This window comes from Nyctereutes procyonoides, unplaced genomic scaffold (genome assembly GCF_905146905.1).
Source record: "Nyctereutes procyonoides isolate TBG_1078 unplaced genomic scaffold, NYPRO_anot_genome, whole genome shotgun sequence".
NCBI classification, from domain to species: domain Eukaryota; kingdom Metazoa; phylum Chordata; class Mammalia; order Carnivora; family Canidae; genus Nyctereutes; species Nyctereutes procyonoides.
The window spans coordinates 23,681,823-23,706,600 of NW_026575035.1; the positions used below are offsets into that span (position 1 = coordinate 23,681,823).

Sequence of the window (24,778 nt, forward strand, 5' to 3'; positions counted from 1 at the left end):
GGAGTCCCTGGATCAAGTCCCACATTGGGCTCCCTCCCTGCATGGAGCCTGCTTCTCCCTCTGCCTGTGTCTCTGCCTCTCTCTCACTGTGTGTGTCTCTTATGGATAAATAAAATATTAAAAAAAAAATCTTAAAAACCTGGGACTTCTGGGTGGCTCACTGTTTGAGCATCTGCCTTTGGCTCAGGTAGGATCCCAGGGTCCTGGGATCGAGTCTCAGCATCAGGCTCACCACAGGGAGCCTGCTTCTCCCTCTGCCTGTGTCTCTCTGCCTCTGTGTCTCTCATGAATGAATGCATGAGTGAATGAATGAATAAAGAATTTTTAAAATCCTTAGAATTGCATTGATTTGGGGCAGCTTCAGGATTCTTTCATACACATAGATGTCACCAGCGATTTACCCATCGAATTGGTTTGTAGTAGTAGTGCACTCTGTAGCCACATGGGCTGTGATGATTTCTTTCTGAGATGTGACACATCGTGAAATAAATTTGGAATGGAATTTTTGTTTTATAACTGGAAAGTTCAGCTTTCATGCTATAACTCTCCAGTTCAGTTCTACAAACATTTACGGAATACTGTTCTTAAATATATATATGAGGGACAAAGTGTATTTCCAATGCCTGTGGAGCTTATAGTCTAATGGGAAAGATAGGTCAACATAGTTTGTAAACTCAGATGATAAATAATTGTACAGGAAAATATTGGGATACTAAGAATGGCACCCAGCGCAGTGGAAATAGAAATCAAGAGGTCAGGTAAGGTTTTTTGGAGGCTGTAGTGTGTTAGGTAAATCTTAAAGGAATGAAAGGAGTTAGCTGAGTGAAGGGTGGCATTGTAGAGAGGGGTAGGGGTAGCAGGAAGTATGAACAGTATGAGCAGTGATGAGGTATGAAAATATACTTGTCTATAAGTATATATTCTAGAGTCTAAACCGTGTGTGGGGTTGGCTAGGGAGCCAGTAGCCCAACTATAGAGGCCCTTGCTTATACACCTGTTGTGCCCAAGATTGCTAATCCGAGAAACTGCCAGGGAGCTGACACCGATGCAATCACACGAGGGTTTATTTACAAGCTCGAGCCTGGGGCCAAGTGTACCCGACACAGCGGAGCAGGGACTTGGACCCCGAAACTAAGAGGCTTAGCAACTTTATAGGGGCCAGTGGCCAATGGGATATGCAGAAAGTTGCACAGTCATGCTGGTCAGCTGAGCCGGATTTCCGATTAGGGTGTGTCCTGGTCTTTGATTAGGGCGGGGCAGTGCCCTAAGTAATAAGCAGGTCAGCACAAGGCGGGTGCAGCCCAAAATAGAGTCAGTCCTCCTCTGCTTGTCCAGGGGTAGGGGATTTTGTTCAATTTCCTGGGTCCCCACACCGTACTGAGAGTTTGGTACTTGTACTCTGGGCAGTTGGGAATTAGGAAGATTCTAAGGAGCAGAGGGATGGTGATGAGATTTGTGTGTAAGAAAAGTCACCTCGTGGCATTTTGAAAGCCTGAGAGAGACTAGGTAGGAGGCTCTTGGTGATGATACTGGTAGGTGTGCGATAATGGGGATCAGAAGAAGGAAGGAGACACATGAGAAATATTTAGGAGTTAAGATCAGCAGGGCTTGGCGACTGCTTGCAAGGAGAAAGAAGGGGAAAGTTAGCAGGTAAATAAGAACTTAGGTGACTGGCCAGGTGACTGGGGACCTAGGCAGTGCTGGGGCTTGGAGGGAGGAGGGCAGTGGGATGAGAAGTCAGAATTTAGATGAATTTCAATATCATCTCTGTGGTGGGATATGCAAGGGGAGATGTCTGGCTGGCAGCTGATTGGGAAGTGCTGGGGGTAGCCTACACCAGGTCCTGGTCTGGTAGTCCTACGTGTGTTGGCAGTAATTTAAGGGGTTATAAGAATGCAGGGAAGCGGACAGATGAGTAAGGAAAGTACGCCAGAGCCTAAACCCGGAGGCCGTATCTAGTGGACAAAGAATAATAGCAATAACTGACATACAGTGATTGCTTAGTATATTTTACATGGGTTAGTTTCTTTTTTAAAAAGTATCATTTTTTACAGATTTCATTTGAGAGAGAGGGATAGAGGGCATAAGGGGTAGACCGGGCAGAGGGAGAGGGAGAAGCAGCCCCCCCACTGAGACGGCAGCCCCTAGATCAAGACCTGAGCCAAAGGCAGACCCTTCACCGGCCCAGGCGCGCCTAAAGATTTATTTCTAAGCGATCCCTGCACCCAGTAGGCCCCTGGAGCGCACACCCCGGCGACCGAGAATCTCCTGCCCTGCCGAGTGGCTGGCCCCGCGTGGGTGAGTTTCAGTCTGCACAGCAAGCCCAGCCCTTTGCTGACCGCCTCTCCCTTTGAGTCTACTCAATAAATCTCACTTGGGGGAAAAAAATCCGCGCAGCAACTGGGGTGAGGTCCCAGTATCCCCGCTCTTGCAGATGAAGAGGCAGGCCCGGGCAAGACCCGGGTACCCAGCGCGCGGTCGAGCTTCGGAGCCTGGACCCTCCCGTACCCGCTGACTGGGGACAGGGAGGAGGGTCTGCGGGGAGCTGCGCCTGCGGGGACCTGCGCAGAGGCTCCCGAGTGCGGCAGGAGAGGAGCAAAGGCACCAGCAAGCGCCGACCCGCTGAGAGGCGAAGGGCAACCGGCGGTTCTGGGGTGCAGGCTCGCGTTCACTGGGGGCCCGCGGGGAACGGGGAGCCGAGTTCCAGGTAAGAGCCTTCATGGACCATTAGGTGCCCGGTGCCCGGACCGTTCCTGTGCTGCCTTATCCCCACTTTCTTACCGGAACCGAGAAGGCAAATCCTCCCCAGTTTTCTTCGGGACTCTTTGTTGCAAGGATTTACCTCAGCTCTTCTCACTCTGTAACCCTTCTGGCAATCTTATCTGTGTTGAAAATCCCAAATACTCCAGCCTAAAATCTTGACACCCCGGGTCCCTCTGATGTCTTGACCGCCTTCATCTTACAGTCACTTGCACTGCCTGTCCCCAGCTAGACTCATTTGGGGGATGCTTCAGTTACAAATACCTTCCCTACACCTCGGACCCAACACACACACACCCTCCGCCAGTAGCCCCTCAAGACTTGCTTGCTGCAGTATAATGTAGCGGCCACACACGCCTATTGTCCTTACCTAAATGTAAACTAGAGGGCAGAATTTATGTCTCAATCACAATCATGTCCTGTCTAGTGAAAAAAGTGAGACTGTTGACTATGGCATCGAAAGCACATAAGGGGTTGATGGCTTGAAAAGGAGGAACGATCACATTAGTCCCTGGGACTGGACTGACAGAGGTGGGAACAAATGCCCATCCAGACACATTTGGAGCTTACACGGGAAGATGAAGCGGGTAGGGACCCTAGTAGGAGGTGGGAAGATGTTTGCCTGAGGATGAGAGCAAGGGGCTTAGTCTGGGGCTTGAATTGAGTAATGAAGAAATCACCAGGCCAGGTGAGAATGGCCCAGAGGAAAGCTCGCCCCTGTAGGGGAAGCCTGCCACAGGCCCCTTGCACATAATTTCTAACCCACAACTCCAACCATTCCAGATTTTGGATGTTTTTCCCTTTCACTGCAGTGATGGGTTTCTTCAGGATGGCTGATGGGTACTAACCACTAGTTATACCTGTAAGCTGTTAAAGTTACTCCATTTGTCTACTGTAAAAATAGTGGGATCTAAAAACAGGGTCTGGGGAGCTAGATGCTACCTTGTATGTTTCCCTACTTACTCCATCTTATATTCCCAAATATTTAACGTGTGAAAAAAAATGGAGATAAAACTCTTGTGCTTTATTATGTCAGAGTGAAAATGCCATATTTCCTTGAATAATCAAAATGAAAATATGCTTATTTGAAGGTTCTGTTATGAACATTCATTCTTTAGGTTGGCAGATTCTGATAATAAAATAAAGGTAACTTTTCAACGAAAGAATTTTCTAAACACTACTTCTCTTGCCAAACAGGTGAAACCGATCCACTTAAGAGCACAGTACATGAACCATTATAGATACACATGCACATATATGTATCTACATACACAGAGTCTAAGATAAAGTGGAATACCATTTTTATAAGTAGTGGGGACACGTCTTTATAAAATGGGAATTTGGGTCCTACGATGGCACCAATAAGCAAATATTCAAAATAGCTGGATGGAAGGAAGGAGTGGCTAAGAAACACCTGAATGCCTTTTCTTTGGGAGGAGAATCATCGGATACTACATTCATGGGAAACAAAAGCAGTCCTGTTGGCTCCAGTGGACGCAGATGCCCCAGGCAGTAGAGAGTCTTCTAGGGTATCCTTCGCCATTGACAACACGCTGCTGTTACTGTAAATGTAAATATATTATTTTTCTAAGACAGCCATACTCCATTTTCCCCCCCAAAAGTATCACGAAAAGTGGCTGCAGTTTACGTTGTGAATATGTAGCTTTCTCTAAAAGGAAGCATCTGTTGTTAAAAAATAGCCCAAGTAATAGCCCAAGTATTTCTCTAGCAGAACATACTCCTACCTCTAAGTTCCCTGTACTACACATAGTCCATCAGTTCTTTTATTGTTTTATTAATAATAAATATATTTGATAACATCTAGGCTTCAGCTGATTTCTCAGATAAGGACTGAAGCAAATCTTTATAGAGGGCAGAGTTCATGAATCGGGGATATGAGTCTCTGTGCATTAAAGTGTAGATCTGAAGTTGGGCGTCATCAAATATGTGTTGGGATGGCTCTACCATGTTCCTGTTGATGACTTCTCTTACTCGGGAATCCAAGCTGACCTGTCAGTAGAAACAAAGAAGAGTGGGATTAGATATTTTTCCCTTTGGAAATCCATCCCTAACCCCCCCTGGCTTGTTCTGTTTCTTAAAAATCCCAAACCAGGGGATCCCTGGGTGGCGCAGCGGTTTGGCGCCTGCCTTTGGCCCAGGGTGTGATCCTGGAGACCCGGGATCGAATCCCACGTCGGGCTCCCGGTGCATGGAGCCTGCTTTTCCCTCTGCCTGTGTCTCTGCCTCTCTCTCTGTCTCTGTGACTATCATAAATGAATAATAATAATAAAAAAAAAGGACACATATGAAGAAGAGGAAATTAAAAAAAAAAATCCCAAACGAAACAAAGTCATCCAGAAATCTAAATCGCTGAAAGAGAAGTCGAACACACAATGAACAGGGGTTTTCAAGCTTCAGCAGCATCAGAAGGAATGCCTGTTTAACAGATTGCTGGCCCCCACCTGCAGAATTTCTGACTCGGTAGGTCTGGGTTGGGGGTGCCTGAAATGTGTATTTCTCATGAATTTTAGGTGATGCTGGCGGGGATCACGTTGCTTTAGAAAACCACAACATTGTTTTCCTTCTTCCAAGTGACTGTACTGTGTCCTTTGAAAATAAAAGGGTAGCGTGCACAGACTCACCCCTTGCTAATTTCCTAACATCAGGGCTTAACACATGGAGGCCCCCGGCTGTAGCCAGCTAGAGCACAGTCGCAGATTTCTGGGAACGAGTGTCAGGCTGGCTGGTGAATCGAAGCTAACTCGAGCACCATGGAATGGTTAACAGCACAGGGCCTGTGTTTCAATCCCAGCTACATCACTACTTAGTTGTGGGGCCTTAGGCAAAGTAAATTTAGCCCCAACGAACTCCTTCCTAAAGGGGATAATGATGATGATAGTGGTGGGGATTTAATGAGAAATTATTTCAAGTATACAATGGAATATTCCTCAGCCATTAGAAACGACAAATACCCACCATTTGCTTCGACGTGGATGGAACTGGAGGGTGTTATGCTGAGTGAAGTAAGTCAGTCGGAGAAGGACAAACATTATATGGTCTCATTCATTTGGGGAATATAAAAAATAGTGAAAGGGAATAAAGAGGAAAGGAGAGAAAATGAGTGGGAAATATCAGGGAGGGAGACAGAACAGAAAGACTCCTAACTCTGGGAAACGAAATAGGGGTGGTGGAAAGGGAGGAGGGCGGGGGGAGGGGGTGAGTGGGTGACGCACTGGGGGGGGCACTTGACAGGATGAGCACTGGGTGTTATTCTGTATGTTGGTAAATTGAACACCAATAAAAAATTATTATTAAAAAAAAAGAATTCATTAAGTCCTTAGGAGATGTTGGCTCTTCTTTCTCTGATGTTTTGCTCATCCTAGAAAAGCCTGTCTCACAGACCAGAGGAAGCTATTGGGCTTCGACTTTCTCCATAGGACACCAAACAAGAGTACAGGCTGTAGAGACGAACTCGCACCTTCGCGGGACCATCTCTGCACCAGGAGGCCAGGATAGTTCTAATGCTATACGATGCACATGCTGCTCTTTAGTAGGAAACTGAAAATATGACTAGCTAAACCATTAAATTTTGACTTCAGTGATCTGTCTTTCCAGATGCATATATCTACTCTCCTCCCAGAAAGCCCCTGGTACCCACCCACAGGTAACTCAATGTGGTTGACCTTGAACAACATAACATGGGTTTGAATTGCGTGGGTCCCCTCACAGTGGATTTTTTGGGGACAAATACAGTAGAGTACTGTAAGTGCATTTTCCTCTTAGCATTTCTGAGTAACGTTTTCTTTTCTGTATCTTTACTGTAAGCACGTGCTAATCGACTGTTTATGCTGTCGGGAAGGCTTCTGGTCAACAGTAGGCTATTAGTAGTTATGTTTTCGGGGAGTCAAAATTATACGTAGATTATTGACTGTGTGGGGTCAGCGCCCCTAACCCTGTGTTGTTCAAGGGCCAACTTCACGTGGATTCAGTGGATTGCCAGCATCTCCGAATCTCTTTTTTGTATAGCTTGGGAAGGAAGAAAACTTTTTCCATCCAATTCCAAGTCCCTCTCATCCCTCATTTTCCCTCTGGCTCTGTATTCAAAGCCTCCAGGAACCTGCCTCTTTAACACCTCTCAAATCTGTCTACCTCATGCCTCTTACCTGCCAACACCCTTGGGGAAATCCATTTCCTGCTGGATTTGTTCACTGGCTTCCTAACTGGTCTCCCGTCTCCTGAGTGCCTCTCCAAACCACACCACTGTTTGGCCAGAGGGCCCTTCCTTCCTTGGGCTCTTTCTTCCTTCCTCCCTCCCTCCCTTCTTCCTTTTATTCTTATTTTTTTTATTTTTAAGATTTTATTTATTTGAGCACAAGCAAGGAGAGTGGCAGGCAGAGGGAGAAGGAGACTCCCCGCTGAGCAGGGAGCTGAATGAACTATCAGGGCTTGATCCCAGGACCTTGGGATCATGACTTGAGCTACAGACAGACACTTAACTGATAGATCCACCTAGGTGCCCCTAGAGGACTCTTTCTATGGTACAAACTCCATTCTGACACTGCAGCTTCAGAGCTGGCACTGACTTGTCCAAGTGCTCAGAATAAGCCCAAAGTTTAAACTTAGGAGGCCTTTATGCTCTGCTTCTACCAATTTCCCCTGGTCTACCTTACTATTCCACTCAAGAATGTAAAGATTTGGAATTCCACTTGAAACTTAAAGAAAGAAGGTGCTAGGGTGGCACAGTCACTTGAGCATCCAGTTCTTGGTCAGCTGGCGTTGTGATCTCAGGATCATGAGATGGAACCCCACCTCAGGCTGTGCGCTCAGCAGGGAGTCTGCTCTAGACTTTCTCTCCCTCTCCCTCCGGCCCTGCCCCTGCTCCCCACTCACTCATGCTATCCCTCGAATAAATCAGTAAATCTTAAAAAAGGCAAGCAAGCAAGCAAGCTAGGACTAGCTTGTCTTTGTTCCCTCCATCTAGAATAACCTTTCCCTGACTTCTCCTTCAGGTCCTGGGTTAGCTGTCACTCCCCCATCATCCGGAGAAGCCTCCCACAACTACCCAGAGGGAGGTGGAGTTCCCTCCTTTGCTGCCCCCCTGCCCCCCCCCCCCACAGCTTATTCCTGGGGCAGCACTCAGCCAAGCAATCCCTTCGTGGAAGCTTCTTGAGGATTAAGTGCCCCGTGCTGAGGTGCTGAGGGACATTGCTCCTGCCAAAGGAGAGACTTGCTACTTATCATTGGCTAGAAGGATGAGATCTTCTGCTCTTGTTAGGGAATTTGATGGAGATACTCTAGAAATCATTAACATTTTAGTTTACAAACAGCTAAGGCACAAATGGAATTTTTTTCATTCTCTCCAGCCTCCACATGAGCATCCCTGTCCGTCTGCTCAGGATGAGAGAATGAACACAGAGAAGAGGCCATGTCGAGTGTCACCACTGTGCCAGGTGCTATGGTGAGTAGGGCTTTGCACCTGTCCTCCCTTTAATCCTCCCAGACAGGAAAATGGCCATGTCCCATTGTACATATGAGGCAGTGGAGCCCCCAGAGAGGTTCAGATATACTGAAGGTAATTTAGCTGTTAAATGAGAGAAGTAGGGTTCAAACCCAAGTGAATCTGACCCCCAAATCTAAGCTCTTAAAAATGTCAAGCTTTTACACTTTAAGTAATACATGCTTACATTTGGGCAGCAAGAGTCATCTTTTTATATCCTTTTGGCTTCACACATTTGCTAAGAAATTTTTGGGTATATGATGCTTATCTCAAAAATCTTGTCTCAAAAAATAAGAAGGAAAATCACGACAAAATAAGAACATGTAGAAGCCTTAAAGGACAAAAATTCTCTTGCTTTTATGAATCCAAAATGGAAATGATATTCTGAACTCTATATTCATACATCTGTCACTGAGTATCTCCAACTTAAAAACACAAACTTAAGTAAGCAAAGTTGAGCCCTGTGGTCTTTCTCCCAGGCTCGATCCCCATCCTGTCTGCCCAAATTCCACGTATCACACCACTGTCTGATGTGCCCTGACATATGGGAGTCATTCCAGACGCTGGGATCCCCCTCAAATCAAAGCCCACTGCTCAGGTTTCTCCCCAGCTGGCTCGTCAGGCCTCATGATGTCCTCTTTCCACTACAGAATGAACCTGCTAACTGTTCTCTGCCTCTTGTGTCTTCCTCCTAATCCATTCTGCAGCCACACTGGTCTTTTGGAAATCTAAATTTGATGATGCTTCCAGGCTAAAATCCGAGGGCTTCCCAAGATAACAATTAGAACAGGCCAGCATGGCCCCCAACCCCTTGATGCTCTTGGGCCATCCCCTTTTCTGAACTGTCCTCCAGCTGCCTGCCAGCAGCCTCAATAGCTTGGTAAACGTGCTACATTCCAGCATTCCAAACTGTGGACATTTTCACAGATCATGGGACTGCATGCTTTTACCCTTGGCGCATCTAGTCCTTTCCTCTGGGATGTTTTCATCCCACTGGGTTGCTAGTGATTTCCTTTTCATATCCTTGGTTCGTCCACGGCCTCTTCTAGTACGTCTTCCTTCTTCCTGCCCCACCCTCTATTGATGGCTCACTCTGCCAGCTCCTTGGTCACACCACGGGCTCCACACCTGTCTGCCCCATTGACTATGAGCTCCCTGACAGGAGAGGCCCTGTTTGATTGACTATATTCTCAGAGGCATATAGGAGGACATAATGGCTGATTTTACAATTAGAGCTATAAAGTACTCGGTGTTGAGATAACCCTGACCCTGTAGATTTACATTTGAAGGAACAGCAACTGGGCGATGGCAGCTTACTGATGTCCCTCATCTGACAGTTTCTCTGCTCTAAGAGAAGGATACCCTAGGGAAAACCTCCATATCATATTAGCCATGCTATTTTTTTTTTCAGATTTTATTTATTTGAGAGAGAGAGAGAGCATGAGCAGGGGGAAGCACTGGCGGGGAAGCAGACTCCCCGCTGAACAGGGAGCCTGTTGGGGCTCAATCCCAGGACCCTGAGATCATGACCTGAGTTGCAGGCAGATGCTTAATGGACTGAGCCACCCGGATGCACCAGCAATGCTATTTCTATCGAAATAAAAATACCTGTAAAAAATATTGGTGCTCAGAACAAAAAGATAATTTTATTTAAATAAATTCTTATAGGGTATAATGTTTTTAAACAGTATTTACAATAAAATGCACAGACTACCCCTTCTGGAGAATCTGGTGAAAGTCATAAATAGTTTCTCCAGAAAGATGCACAAAAGTTATCACAGAGTTCACGGGGCACTGAGAGCCTGCCTGTGAGACCACGTCAAAGGCATCCAAATACTATGAGTGTGGGTGGAGTCGTCTCTACCTTATAGTAGCTGTCACTGTGCCATGTGACCCAATGCTGATGGGGTTCATTTTACCCACGGCCATGGCAGGTACGTACCTCTTTAGGAGAAAGAATAGAAATATAGTCTTCATAGATGGTCCTTGCTTTTTCCTCAATGATGGTTTTATTAGCTTCTTTTTTCAATTCCTCACACGCCATCCAGAAAAGCATATTTTCTTCACTAAATTCTGTTCGGAGGAATTCCCGGAAAGCATTCCTTCCCGCTGGAGTGAGCATTACCTTGTCAAATGACTGAGACCAGGCGTTGACTTCCTCCAGAGTGGGACTTGGGCTTAATGGGGATGGAAAGAAAGGGGCAAGAGGAAGCTATGTTATTGGTAGTTGCTTTACTTTGAATTTCCTCACTATAAACATCCCCTTTTCCCCTCTGAGAATGAAAATGTGCACCTAGGCCCTTTTAGGAAAGGAAAGAGCTGTGCTCATTTCCTTGCGCCTTTGGCAAAAAACACACGAGTATGATACTTTTAAATCGTTTAGCTGGAGTGTGTGGTACTGCCCAAATGCTTGCAGACCAGTCACTAGAATAACTGCTAAGAACACTCTTGTTTAGATCTTAGGAGTCCTAGTGAAGTTTTAAAATTATAACAGTGAAGTAAAATCCTAGGAGCATCTCACCAAAACTTCCCTGTCACCCGCGACAGACCTCAGCACACTACCTTCCAGCACAGCAGTGGGGCTATATATCTCTTTAGTGGTTTTTAACATGTGAAAGAGAATTTTAAGGAGAAAGGGAAAAGAACATGTAATATAACTGCAAGTTATAAAGGACGATAACAAACACACACTATAAACTCAGCATTCACCTTGAGAACCAGGCTGCCACCACCAGCCGCACCTACCTTGGCATCATATGGCCACAACCTGTTCTTCTGCCTTCCCCACCCTGAGGGAACTGCTGTGCTTGATTTTGGACTCGCCCTGGTTTAGTTTATTTTTACTTATATTTTAATTATATTGAGGCCAGAAAACATAGTCTGTTTAGCAGTGATACTTATTAAATAATTTCTTTCCTGGGAATGGAAGCTGGTGCAACCACTCTGGAAAACAATATGGAGGTTCCTCAGAAAGCTGAAAATAGAGTCACTCTATGACCCAGGAATTTCACTATTGGGTATTTATCCCAAAGATACAAAGGTAGTGATCTGAAGGGGCACATGCACCCCAATGTTTATAGCAGCAATGTCCACAATAGCCAAAGTATGGAAAGAACCCAGATGTCCGTTGACCGATGAATGGATAAAGAAGATGTGGTATATGTATACAATGGACTACTACTCAGCCATCAAAAAAAAAAAAAAAAGAAATATTGCCATTTGCAATGACGTGGATGGAACTAGAGGGTATTATGCTAAGTGAAATAAATCAATCAGAGAAAGAGAATTATATGATCTCATTCTTATGTCAAATTTAAGAAAACAGAAGATCATAGGGGAAAAGGGAAAAATAAACAAGAGGAAATAAGAGGGACACAGAACCATAATAGACTCTTAATCATAGGAAACAAATTGAGGGTCATTGGACCGGAGGGGGGGTGGAGGGACAGGGTAACTGGGTGATGGGCATTAAGGAGGGCATGTGATATACTGAGCACTGGGTGTTATATAAGACTAATGAATGACTGACCTTTACCTCTGAAACCAAGAATACGTTATATGTTAATTAGCTGAATTTAAATAATTTCTTTCCTCCTAGCTTTCTTTTCATAGTTTTAATGTAAATACGTATCTCTGAAGACTATATTCTTCAGTGGTTTTTTTTTCCCCTTCACTTTATAAAAATGGCTGACCACCATGTTGTCTTTGGCCAATTGCTTTTGTCACCCAACACTGTCTAAGATTCATGAATCCACATTGCTGAAGGTGGCCAGAGTTCCTGAGTAGGATTTATCTTTCACTTTCTATTCTTGAACTGTCCTCTTCTGGTCTGGTGTTCCTGTTGAATTGATTTCTTACACATTTGGGTAGTTATACAAGACCCGTAAAACCTTGGAATGATTTACTGCAGAACTGTTTTGTGGAACTAACCTGTAAAACCAATTGGACTCAGTGTTTATTTTGTAGGAGGGTGTTATGAGTTGAATTAGGTCTCCTAAAAGAAGATATGTTGACATCTTAACTCTAGTACTTCAGGAAGTGACTATATTTGGAAATAGAGTCTTTGTAGATTTAGCTAAGATGAAGTGATTAACGGGAGCCCTAAACCAGTAGGACGGGCATTCTTTTTTTTTTTTTTTAAGATTTTATTTATTTATTCACGACAGACACAGAGAGAAAGAGAGAGGCAGAGAGAGAAGCAGGCTCCTGCATGGAGCCTGACGTGGGACTGGATCCTGGGTCTCCAGGATTACACCCCGGGCGGAAGGTGGCGCTAAACCGCTGGGCCACCCGGGCTGCCCAAGGACTGCCGTTCTTATACGAAGGGGAATCAGGACGTTGAGACAGTCACACACAGGGGAAAGATGGCCATGTAATTGGTATGATGCATCTACAAGCCAAGGGATGCCAAGGATTGCTGGCAACCACCAGAGAAGCTAGAAGAGACAAGGAAGGGGTCTCCCCTAGAGCCATCAGAGGGCATGGCCCTGCTGACACTCTGATTTTGGACCTCTGGCCTCAGAAAAATAACATTAAAGCATAAAGAAAAAAGGAATCTCATGTGCCATTTGCCCAGTTTCCCCAAGGTGACATCTTGCAGAACTATAGTACAACTTCACAGTCCTCCTGGACACTTCTGATGGTTGAATTGTACTCATTTATTTTTGTGATCCCATCTTTAATTGGTTTAAACATTTCAGAGACCATTATATTTTATTACAGATAACTCTAATATCTGAAGTCCTTTGGGCTCTAAATCCAAGTGTTGATTCTACTGTCACTTGTGTGTTGTGTCCTTTTAGTTTTCGTTTAGGTTCTGGTTGGTCTTAATCTTTAGAAAACTAAGAGTCAAAATTGGGAATATTTTCTTTCCTCCAGAGAGGTTGTGTGTTGGCTTCTTCTGAGATCTAGGAGGTGTTACTGACCCAGGACCACTTAGGCTTCTTTCATAAATCAGGGCATAATCTGGGATCTCAGTTTCAACATCTTGTCCTCACCCTACCTTGTACTTGTTCTTTGAGAAAATCCTTTCAACTCTGCTTAGCCATCAATACTCAGGATTTTGCTTATTTTTTATTTGGTTTGGTTTTTCAGTTGCTTTGTCATTTTCCTTACTCTCTAGGAGCCCAGCAATGCAAAAACTTCAAAATAATGCAAAATCTATTGTTCTGCATTGGGAAGGCCCTCTGATTATCTACTCTGCCACAGTGCCAAAAGTTCTGTATTTAGTTTTGAGGAGTACAGGATGTATACCCCAAAATTTGATATGTAGCTACTTGTCCTAGTTATATGAAGGTCATAGAAAAAAACACACTCACATATACAGAGGTTCACAGTGTTAATTCAATTTCCTTTTCTTGAAATGTATCTTGAAGATGGATTATAATGACCCAGCAGTGAAGCATAAATGAAAGGCTCAAGACCAGAAAAAGTAGGTTATAGAGAGGAGTCAGCAGACCAAAAAAGAAAAAAAAGATATTCAAACGATTGTTTCAAGTTAGTTTCAAAATTAGATTCACTGTATACATGGATCATCCCATTTCAGTACAACTGTGTGTAAATAAATAGAAAATTCTTTTGAAGATATATATTTCTATTTATATAAAACATTGATGGTAGTTCTATCTGGAGACTGGGATGAGGTCTAGAACAAAAGGAAGACTGAATTTTTACTGAAAACCTTTTGTAGTGTTTGGGTTTTGTAGTGTTTTTATAGTGGGTAGACTTTTCATCATGCAAAAAACTATTGTGTATGAAAACAAAGTATCTTTCATAACTAGGAAAAATAGTTTTGAAAGAAAATGTTTAAAAGATGTTGAAAAGATAATTTAAAAATAAAAATAATAACTTCAAGTAACCTGCATAAAAATCTTGGATTTTTTTCAGAAAGGTGTGGCTGAGTATGCTAAGTCATGTTCCTTAAGGGACACCTGGTGGGTGGCTCAGTGGTTGAGCCTCTGCCTTGAGCTCAGGACATGATCCTGGGGTCACTGGATCAAGTCCACATCGGGCTCCCAGCAAGGAGCCTGCTTCTCCCTCTGCCTTTCTCTCTCTCTGTGAGTCTCTCATGGATAAATAAATAAAATCTTAACAAAATTATGTTCCTTAAATATGAAGATTCAGAAGATACTTTTTTTACTCCTGTCAGTTTAAGAGATATAAAAGGATGATTCTGAAAAACTTAAAAGCAATTGGTAGTACATTTTTTTTTTTTTTAATAAGAAAGAGCAGAGGTGCCTGGCTGGCTCAGTCAGTAGACTTCCAAACAAAAATTAAGGAAGTAATTAGTCGGTATTACATGAGATAATATGCTAGAAGATTAGACTTACCAGTCATCATCAAAATAACTGACACAATGTCATTGGATTCTAATTCCTCATTTAATGAGACTGCTCTGGGGCCAGAATCCAACATAATGGTATTTTTAGGAAACATATACAATATTACAAAAATTAAGAACAAATAGGCAAAGATATATGAGGCAAATGCAAATAAGAATAATATTAATACCTAAGTAGAATTAAAAACAAAAGACATGAAGTTGGATAAAGAGTCATTTCATATTCTTGAATTTGAGACCAAATAATGGCCAACATATGTCGAATGCTTGCCAGGCTCATGACAGTAGCCACAATAAACTGTTATTGTTCCCATTTTCACACCCAAGGAAACCGAGGCAGAGTGTGGCTTCTCAGCAAAGTGCCCAAGGTCACACTGGCAGGATGGCTAGAGTCAGGCCTAGATGAAGCATTCTCGTTCCAGATAGAAGAGCCTCAAAGCTTTGGTACAGAATACAACATACCAGTATATGTAAGATAAAAGCCATTTTTAAAAAAGCTTATTTTTTTAGTAAGCTCTACACCCAACATGGGGCTCATATTCATAACCCCGAGATCATGAGTCGCATGCTCTTCCAACTGAGCCAGCCAGCGCCTTAAGATAAAAGCTATTTTTTAAAAGATTTTTATTTTTAAATTTTATTTATTTGAGAGAGAGAGTGAGGGAGAGCAAGAGTACGGGGGAGAAGCAGAGGGAGAGGGAGAAGCAGACTCCCTGCTGAGCAGGGAGCCCAATGGGGACTTGATCCCAGGACCTTGAGTTTATGACTTGAACTGAAGATAGATGCTTAACCAACTGAGCCACCCAGGTGCCCTGATAAAAGCCATTTTTAAACAAACTCATAAATTGTGGAATATTTTTTAAAAGTTTTTATTTTTTTAGTTATCTCTACACCCAACATGAGGCTTGAACTCATAACCTCAAGATCAAGAGTCTCATATTCCTCAAACTGAGCATGCCAGGCGTACCAAATTGTGGAAGATTTTAATATGCTTCCCAGACTTTGAAAAATCTGGGTAAGGGTAAGTAAGTTAAAAGAATGAAAAAAAAAAAAAACCACTTAAGTAACCATTTAGGCTACTTGTTTTTTTCCCCCTCAAAAATAAGCAATTTAATACAAGACCTATTTGAACAATGCTTTTAGGAGACTTGTCCAGTATCTGTAATTATATAGGTATAATACCAAGAAAAGACATTAGAATAGGCAAGTGAAAGTAAGTCAACTGATAATACAGGAACAAAACGAGATAATTTTAAAATCTGATATTATGGAAAGTAGTGTGTTTTCTTCCTAACAATTTTTCAAAATATTTAAATTAAGACAATACTACATTTGAGCATAAATTTATAGTTAAGAAGAAAAATGGACTTTCCTGAAAACCAAATATGTGTGTTTCACTACTATGTTTTATTCTATTTTATTTATTTTTTAAAGGTTTTATTTATTTATTCATGAGAGACAGGCACAGAGACACAGGCAGAGGGAGAAGCAGGCCCCATGCAGAGAGCCTGATGTAGGACTCGATCCCGGGTCTCCAGGATCAGGCCCTGGGCTGAAGGCGGAGCTAAACCACTGAGCCACCGGGGCTGCCCCTGTGTTTTATTTTTTTAAAAGTCTATCATATGAAAATAGGAAAACATCATGTTTTGTCAAGAAGCATCAGTTAAGCTGAGTGAAGTAAGTCAATCGGAGGACACAGTGTATGTTCTCCTTCATTTGGGGAATATAAATAAATAATAGTGAAAGGGAATATAAGGGAAGGGAGAAGAAATGTGTGGGAAATATCAGAAAGGGAGACAGAACATAAAGACTCCTAACTCTGGGAAACGAACTAGGGGTGGTGGAGGGGGAGGAGGGCGGGGGGTGGGGGTGAATGGGTGACGGGCACTGAGGGGGACACTTGACGGGATGAGCACTGGGTGTTATTCTGTATGTTGGTAAATTGAACACCAATAAAAAATTAATTTATTTTTTTAATTAATTTATTTAAAAAAAGAAGCATCAGTTAATATTTGTGATTAGCAGGGATGAAATTAATAATGGAATTAATTTTTCTCCCTGTCACACAATGAACTCTGCAGAGTGGAAATGTGCTACTTTAGGATCTGATTATCATTAAACTGCAGTTAAGCAACTGTGTGTTACAGTGCCAAAAAATCACAATGATAAGGCTGGCATTTCTGTCAATTTAGTAAGCTAAACAGTAATGAGATTTACCTTTCTTCACAGGATGGAAGGTCTTCTTGTCTGAGTTCATGGGAGGGCCTCCTGGGTCTCTGTTCTTGGTTTCTAACAGTAAGACTGCATGAAACAAGACATTTATGTATCAATTGAAATCATTATGTGTCAGGAAATATGTTAAAGGGAACTCCAGATTACCAAGAAATACCAAGTATTTCTCTCTTTTCTTGAAAAAAACTGGCCCTGATTTTCTTAAGAAAACCAAAAGTTGGGCATCTGCATGGCTCAGTCAGTTAAGCATCTGTCTTTGGCTCAGGTCAAGATCCCAGGGTCCTGGGATTGAGCCCCACATCAGGCTCCCTGCTCAGCAGGGAGTCTGCTTCTCCCTCTCTCTCTGCCCCTCATTCATGCTCCTGTACTCTTTCTCAAATAAATAAATAAAAAGTCTTAAACCCAAACCAAATGTATGATACCAAAGCATTAGCAAAATAATTATAATATTGTGGTCTACACTAATTGAGGGAGAGTTTACATTTAGAATAATACTTATTTTCATAAAAACATCTGTAAGAAAAATATAAAAAGGTCAGGGGTCAGGTTATCAGGAATGTTTGAGGTTTTCATTTCATTTCTACACCTTGAAAAAAAGTGTACATTCTCGTCAAAATGTATTTGTCTTTCCAGTCAAAATAGAGGTCTTAGATATTTCTAGGCACATATGCAAAAATGTTATGAGAAAACCGGGAAAGCATACAAAATTTATGCCTTTCAGGAGACTTTAAATTTCCTTATTTATTCCAAGTGATTCTGTTGTTATTGCAAATGCAGTTTTCATCTCATCTCTTAACTGGTTCCTGTTTGTACATATTAAGGCTACTACTTTTTTAATAGCTTTATTGAACCATCATTTACTTATTTATTTTCTTCTTAAAGATTTTATTTATTTGAGAGAGAAAGAGAGAGAGATGAGATGAGTGGGGGAGGGGCAGAGAGAGAGAGAAGAAGTGGAGTCCCCACTGAGTAGGGAGCCTGACACAGGGCTTGATCGCAGGACCCTGAGATCATGACCTGAGCTGAAGGCAGATGCTTAACCAAATGAGCCACCCCAGTGCCCCCAGAAAATCATTTATACATCAAGAAGTTACCTGTTTAAAATGTACAATCTAGTGGTTTGTAGCATAATCACAAGGTTGTACAACCATCACTATGACCTAACTTCAGAACATTTTCATCCCTCCAAAAGGAAGACCCACGGAGCAGCCCCTCCTCATTACCCCCTATATCCTGCGTCCTCCGGCCCCAGACACCTGCTGATCTACTTCCTGTCTCCACAGACGTGCCTCTTCTGAATGATACAGCACGTGGTCTTTGGTGGCTACCTTCTCTCACCTGGCAAATTGTTTTTAAGGTTCATTCATGTTGTAGTGGGTATCAGTACTTCATTCCTTTTTGCAGTTTAATAACATTCCACCGTTTGGATATGTGCCAATTTGTTATCCATCCACTGGTTGATGAACATTTAGGTTATCTGCACTTTTTTGCTATTATAAATAATTCCACTGTGCACGATCATGTACAGGTTTTTTCTGTGGATGTTTGTTTTATGTCTCTTGGGCAGACACTTAGGAATGGAAGTGCTTTCCTATGGTAACTCTGTTTTCAACATTTTGAGGAAGTCGCAAATTGTTTTCCAAAGCAGCTGTGCCATTTTACACTCCTACCAGCAATGCTGGAGAGACTATTTCTCCACCTCCTTGTCAACACTTCCTAGTATCTTTTTTATTCTTATTGACTCAGGGGGTATGAGGTGGTGGTACCTCATGATGGTTTTGACTTGCATTTTGCTAATGGCTAAGGAGATTATTTTTTCATGTATTATTACCTATTTGTAGGTCTTTTTTGGAGACATGTTCTACACTCTTGCCTACTTTTATCATCTTTTTATTTTCCAAATACGTTTTTCTTTTTTTTTAATTTTTTTTTCAAATATGTTTTTCTTAAAAAGAAAAGATTTATCTATTTATTTTAGAAAAGGAGACAGGGGCAGAGGGAGAGAGAGAGAGAATCTTAAGCAGAGTCCTCGCTGAGTGCAGAGCTCAATGCAGGGCTTGATCTCATGACCCATGAGATCCTGACTTGAGCCGAAATCAAGAGTTGAATGCTCAACTGACTGAACCCCTCTTTTGCCTACTTTTAAATTGGTTCATCCTTTTATTTTTGCATTGTGAGAGTTCTTTACATTCTGAAGGCTATTCTTTTTTACACTAATTCTGTATCTTTCTTCGTACTGAATTCTTTGGTGTTTGCTCTGGTTTAGCCACAATTCTCTGGGGATTTCCAGGTATACTCTCATATCTTCTGCAGATAGGGAGAGTCTTACTACTTCTCCTCTGATTCTTAGGCCACAGGTTGTTTCTTCTTGTCCACACGCATCAACTGATGCCTGATAAGATACAATGTTAAAGAGAAGGGGAGAGCATAGACATCCTTGCTTTGTTCTTGCTTTTAGTTCCCCATTAATTTCAAAATGGATTTTTATTATTGGTTGAGTTTGCTTTATCTGACTATTGCTACTGCTCTTTTCTATTCCTTTTATTATATCTTTCCTTTGCACTCTTTCCACCATTTTATAAGAGTAATTCAGCCTATTTTTAGCACATTTGCTTTATGGATTTTCGGTAATTGTGTGTGTGTGTGTGTGTGTGTGTGTGTGTGCGCAGCTCTGTTTTTCGTTAATGTGGTCATTAGAAATGCAGGAACTCTTCTGACTTGTTGCTTTCATGATGCCAGTTTCAGTAAATAATGGTTTCTTAAAACAAAAACAAACAAGAGACATCTGGGTGGTGTTCGTGCTGCAGGAGCATTAATACTGCTTAACTTCTTAGACTTCTTTTGTAAGCAGAAAACATTAGTACACAATGGGTATGAAAAATCAAAGAGAAAAATAAAGGATGAATTTGACACAAGATTTCTAAGAGAACTGGAAGTTACATTGTGAATTAAATAATACAACCTTTATTTAGCTTTGACATTTTTTCCATGTCTCATTATTTAAAGGAGGAATATTTCTTAATGAGTTCTTAAAAAAAGTGAAAAATATATTTTGTGTCGTTTTCAACCTGATTTGTTATTGTTACAGTAGAAGAAAACTCCTAGAAGCTAAAATAGCTGTTCACCATGTTTAAGAGCTATTCAGTAAAAGAAGTCCCATGGCTAGATATATTTTAGTAAATTTTTAAAAATATTTATCTTTTATTTATTTATTCATGAGCAACACACAGAGAGCAGCAGAGACACAGGCAGAGGGAGAAGCAGGCTCCATGCAGTGAGCGCGATGTGGGACTCAATCCCAGGACCATGGGATCATGACTGAGCCAAAGGCAGATGCTCAACCACTGAGCCACCCAAGTGCCCCTGTTTTAGTAAATTTTTGACTTATAAAGAGGAAAAAATTCTTCAATCTTCTAACAAGGAAAAAAAAGTTTATTTTTAAGAAATCAAGTATCTGCATGACTTCTTTGATAAAATGAAATGCCAGAAGGCCATGAAGCAGAATTTTGAGAAAGATAATACAAGGGCTTAGAAAACGTACTTCCTTTTAATTTTCTTAAAAAATGACTCTACTAGGGGGGCACCTGGGTGGCTCAGTTGGTTAAGCATCTGACTTTGGCTTGGGTCATAATCTTGGGGGTCCTGGGATCGAGCCTAGCGTGGGGCTCCAAGTCAGGCTCCCTGCTTGGTGGAGGATCTGCTTTTCCCTCTCTCTGCCTCTTCCCCTGACTCCTGCTGTTTTTCTTCTCTCTCTCTCAAGTAAATAAATAAAATCTTAAAAAAAAAAACCCACTCTAGTAGGTATTATCAACATGGAAAAATCTCAAAAGCTGTATGCTTTTGAGTGGAGAGGGAAAGGGGAGAGATATAATCCCAAGCAGACTCCATGCTGAGCACGGAGCTTGAGGTGGGGTTGATCCCACGACCCTGAGATGTGACCTGAGCCAAAATCAAGAGTCAGATGCTTAACTGACTGAGCTCTTCAGGCACCCCACAACATATATTCTTTTTTCCTCCAGCACATGTATTTAAATGCTGTATGGTACTGCATTGTGTAACCACACTGCAATATATTTATCCATTCTCCTGTTCTTGCACATTAGAGACATTTTCAATTTTTCTCAATCAGATTAATGCTTCAGTGAATCCTCTCATACATATCTCCTTTTGCTTGTGTGCAAGAGGTTTTTTTAAGGTAGAGTATTATATTTAGGTGGTGTATATTTAACTCTCATGTATCTGATCCTTGTTTATAGGAGCACAAGTAGATTCTTTTCTGTTTCATTTCCTTTGCTTATTTTTCTTTTGGTTATTATTTTCTTATTCATCTCCTGAAGTTCTTTCTTTGTGTGTTCTAGGTTTATATTCTTTATTTGCTAATGTCTTGTAATCATCTTCTCTCAGTATGTTCTATGTGTTCATTTTACTTCCGATTTTTTGCTAAACCCATATTAAAAATAGTTTTATTCAGATAAAAATCACACACCGTAAACTCACAATTTAAATGGTACAAGTCAATAGTTTTAGTATACTCATAAAATTGTGCAACCATCACCACAATTTTAGAACATTTTATCACTGCAAAATGAAACTGTACACATCAGCACCAACTCCCATTCCCCCAGGCCGAGGCGACTATCAACTTTTTGTCTCTGTGAATTTATTCCAGATGTTTTGCATTAATGGAATCATAGGGTATGTGGTCTTCTGTGTCTGGCTTCTTTTACTTAGCATGATCTTTTCAAGGTTCATCCATGTTTTAGCAGTTTCAAGACTTCACTCCTTTTATGGTCAAATCATATTCCACTGTATGGATACACCACATTTTGTTTATCCATTCATCAGTTGATGGACCTTTGGGTTGCTTCCACTTTTTGGCTAGTGACTGCTATACATATTCATGTACAAGTCTTTGTATAGAGTATGTTTCTTTTTCTCTTGTTAGACACATTTTTATATTTTAATATAGTCCTATTTGTGAATCTTTTTAAAAAGTAATTCTTCCCAATGCCAAAATCAGAAATATATTATCCTGTATTTGTTCTTGGCTACTCACATTTAGGCCTTTAAACCATCTGGAATTGATCTTCATTTTGGGTGGGGTGGGGTGTAGGGGTTTAGGGAGAGACTGGGTTTTGTATGTGCTGCAATATAGGAATAGAAGTATTTTTTGGATTTGGATACCAGGTAGGGTGACCCACTTCCCGAGTTTGCCTGGGACTCATGGGTTCTCAGATAGTGCTAAAACAAAGACAGTCCTGGGCAAGTGGAATGAGCTAGTCACCCTAACTCCAAGTATCTTGGCATTCATAGAATAGTTCATTCTCTCTTGTTAAAACCACTTTTGTCATATGTTGATAGTTTTCTATGTTTCTGTTATTTTCCATCGATGTGGAAAGTCTCTGTTATACTTGTGGCTATTCAAGAATGCCATTAATTTGGAAAGAAAATGTAATTTTTTCCTAAATCAGAAATTATTTGATTTGTCTATCACTACCATGATATTGTTTACAACTTTAGATTTACACTTATTAGCACAAATTAAGTATGTTTTATAGCTATATTTGATCCATTCCATTCTGTGTCCATGATTGTTACTTGTTTCCCATGACTACCCTGTGGGTTCACTTGTTCTTCCTGAAGTACATTCTCTCTTAGTGCTTTTAAGGGAAGGTCTGAAGACAGCTTTCTTGGTCTTTGTATGTCTGAAAATGTCTTGTCTTAACCCACACTCTTGAATTTGAGTTTGACTAAGTTTTCCATTATTTTTCTCCAGTTCTTTGATGACATTGCTCTATTGTGTTCTTTTAATTGAAGTATAATTAATATACAGTGTTATATTAGTGTCAGGTGTACGCACACAGTATGTGCTGCAGGAGTGTTGGCTATGATGAGGATGGCTAAACATAGTTTTATAATTTATTCACCATAGTGGGTGCCAGTGGAAGGTGTCTGCTCTGGTAGCAGCATGCCACCACCGGCTATGCTCACACCATCAGTCCCAGACACTGTTGAGGTCACAGCCTCCTGCGTCCCTTTAAGGCAGTAGAGAAGGGAGGGGGTAAACAGGAGTTTCACCCACACCTGAATATCTCTGCATCTCTCTCACACAACCATCTCTCTCTCACTATCTCACTGAAACTGATTAGCAGAGTGAAAGACTCTGCTAGAGTGAAATCCCTTCACCATTGGTGGGTCTCCCCACTGTGTTGGGTGGGTCCTGGACCCCACATGTGCAGGGTATGCCAACTTGTGCCTCTCTTCCAGTTTTCTGTTGAATTTTTCAGATTCCTACTCGGGGCTGAAGCCCTGCCTTGAGTCAGACCGCTTGGCTCCTGCCAGTCCCATATCCCCCATATTCCTGCTTGTGTCTGGGATTTTGTACTGAACAGGCCAAACACCCACCATCATCATCCCATCAGTCCTTGGTGTATTGTATTGCTGAGTCCCATCCATCAGATAGGAACTTCTTGGAAATTAACACTAGCTCAAATCAAGCAAGAGACCAAGTTTTCCTGGACATTTAATTTCAGTCTGCACCTGTTTCACCCCAATTACAACAGTCCTGTCACTGTTCTTTTTTTTTTTTTTAAGATTTTATTTATTTATTCATGACATGGAGAGAGAGAGAGAGAGAGAGAGAGAGAGAGAGAGAGAGAGGCAGAGACACAGGCAGAGGGAGAAGCAGGCTCATGCAGGGAGCCTGACATGGGACTTGATCCTGGGTCTTCAGGATCAGGCCCTGGGCTGAAGGCGGCGCTAAACCGCTGAGCCACCCAGGCTGCCCCTGTCACTGTTCTTGAGAGCTGCACTATCACCTGGTCTTCTCTACTGGAGAGTGATCTTGGTCCAACTTGTGGCCAAGCCTACATAAATATAGAATAATTTTTAAAAACCCTTCTCTAAGATTTTATTTTTGAGAGAGAGAGGGAGAGAGAGAGAAAGAGAACATGCATGTGCAGGGGTGGGGGCAGAGGGAGAAGCAGACTCCCGGCTGAGGCCCTGTGGTACTCGATCCCAGGACCCTGAGATCATGACCTGACCCAAAGGTGGACACTTAATTGACTGAGCCACCCAGGTGCCCAATATCCAATAATGTAATTGCCTAAAGTTAGGCACACATTTGGTGGGCACTAAGCACTTTTCATAGCCAAGATTTCAGAAATGCCACCTAACATTCCTATGATTTTTAGGTGTAAACTATACACATTTCTCCAGACCTTGACAGTCAAGGATATTTTCCAAACTGTGTATCTCTCTTATGAAGCAAAGATTGTGTATCTTCCTGTACCAGTAAGTTAGCCTATATTTTTATATTCTTCTCTCTGTTAAGCATATATTTTGCCATTTTTCTTTATTAAAACATGAAATTAATAAAAGAAAAACAGAAGATAAAATCCAGGCTCCTCTACCTCACCTTAACTTTTAAGAGCCACCTTAAATCCTAACTCCTTTACAAAACCTTTGTTACCAAGTAGACTGCCTTGAGTTCACTCCTTTCTAACACCTAGTTGTCATTTCTGCCCAAATATTAACATTTGATCAGCAATGGCCTTAGACTCTCCTTTAGCTGTTTAACACACCACCCTGATTTCAGGGATTTGAATAGAAGTCCCCTGAGAGCTAGAATACAGAGCCTCTTTGTGAGTGTGTGTGTGTGTGTGTGTGTGTGTGTGTGTGTGTGTTGTTGCTGTTCTTCACAGGTCCCAAATCAGTGTGCCAGGCATATAGTAGTTGTTCAAAAGATACATATGGGGGAGCCTGGGTGGCACAGTCGGTTAAGTGTCTGACTCATGGTTTCAGCTCAGGTCATGATCTCAGGCCAGGTCGTTGAGTTGGAGCCCACATTGGACTCCATGCTCAGCGGGGTCTGCTTGAGATTCTCTCCCTCCACCTTTGCCCTCCCACCCATGCTCTCTACCTCAAATAAATATTAAAAAATAAAATAA

At 42.0% G+C, this 24,778-nt stretch overlaps 1 protein-coding gene across 1 annotated transcript in view; it reads right to left on the reverse strand.

Annotated features, from left to right (window-relative positions):
* Window positions 1–201: 201 nt before the first annotated feature.
* RGS20 (regulator of G protein signaling 20) overlaps window positions 202–24,778 on the reverse strand; it is an 84,152-nt gene continuing 59,575 nt past the window's right edge. The window contains 3 exon segments of the mRNA XM_055318310.1: window positions 202–4,770; window positions 10,200–10,434; window positions 16,815–16,898. Coding sequence (XP_055174285.1) covers window positions 4,582–4,770; window positions 10,200–10,434; window positions 16,815–16,898 — 508 coding nt within the window. The 3' untranslated portion in view covers window positions 202–4,581.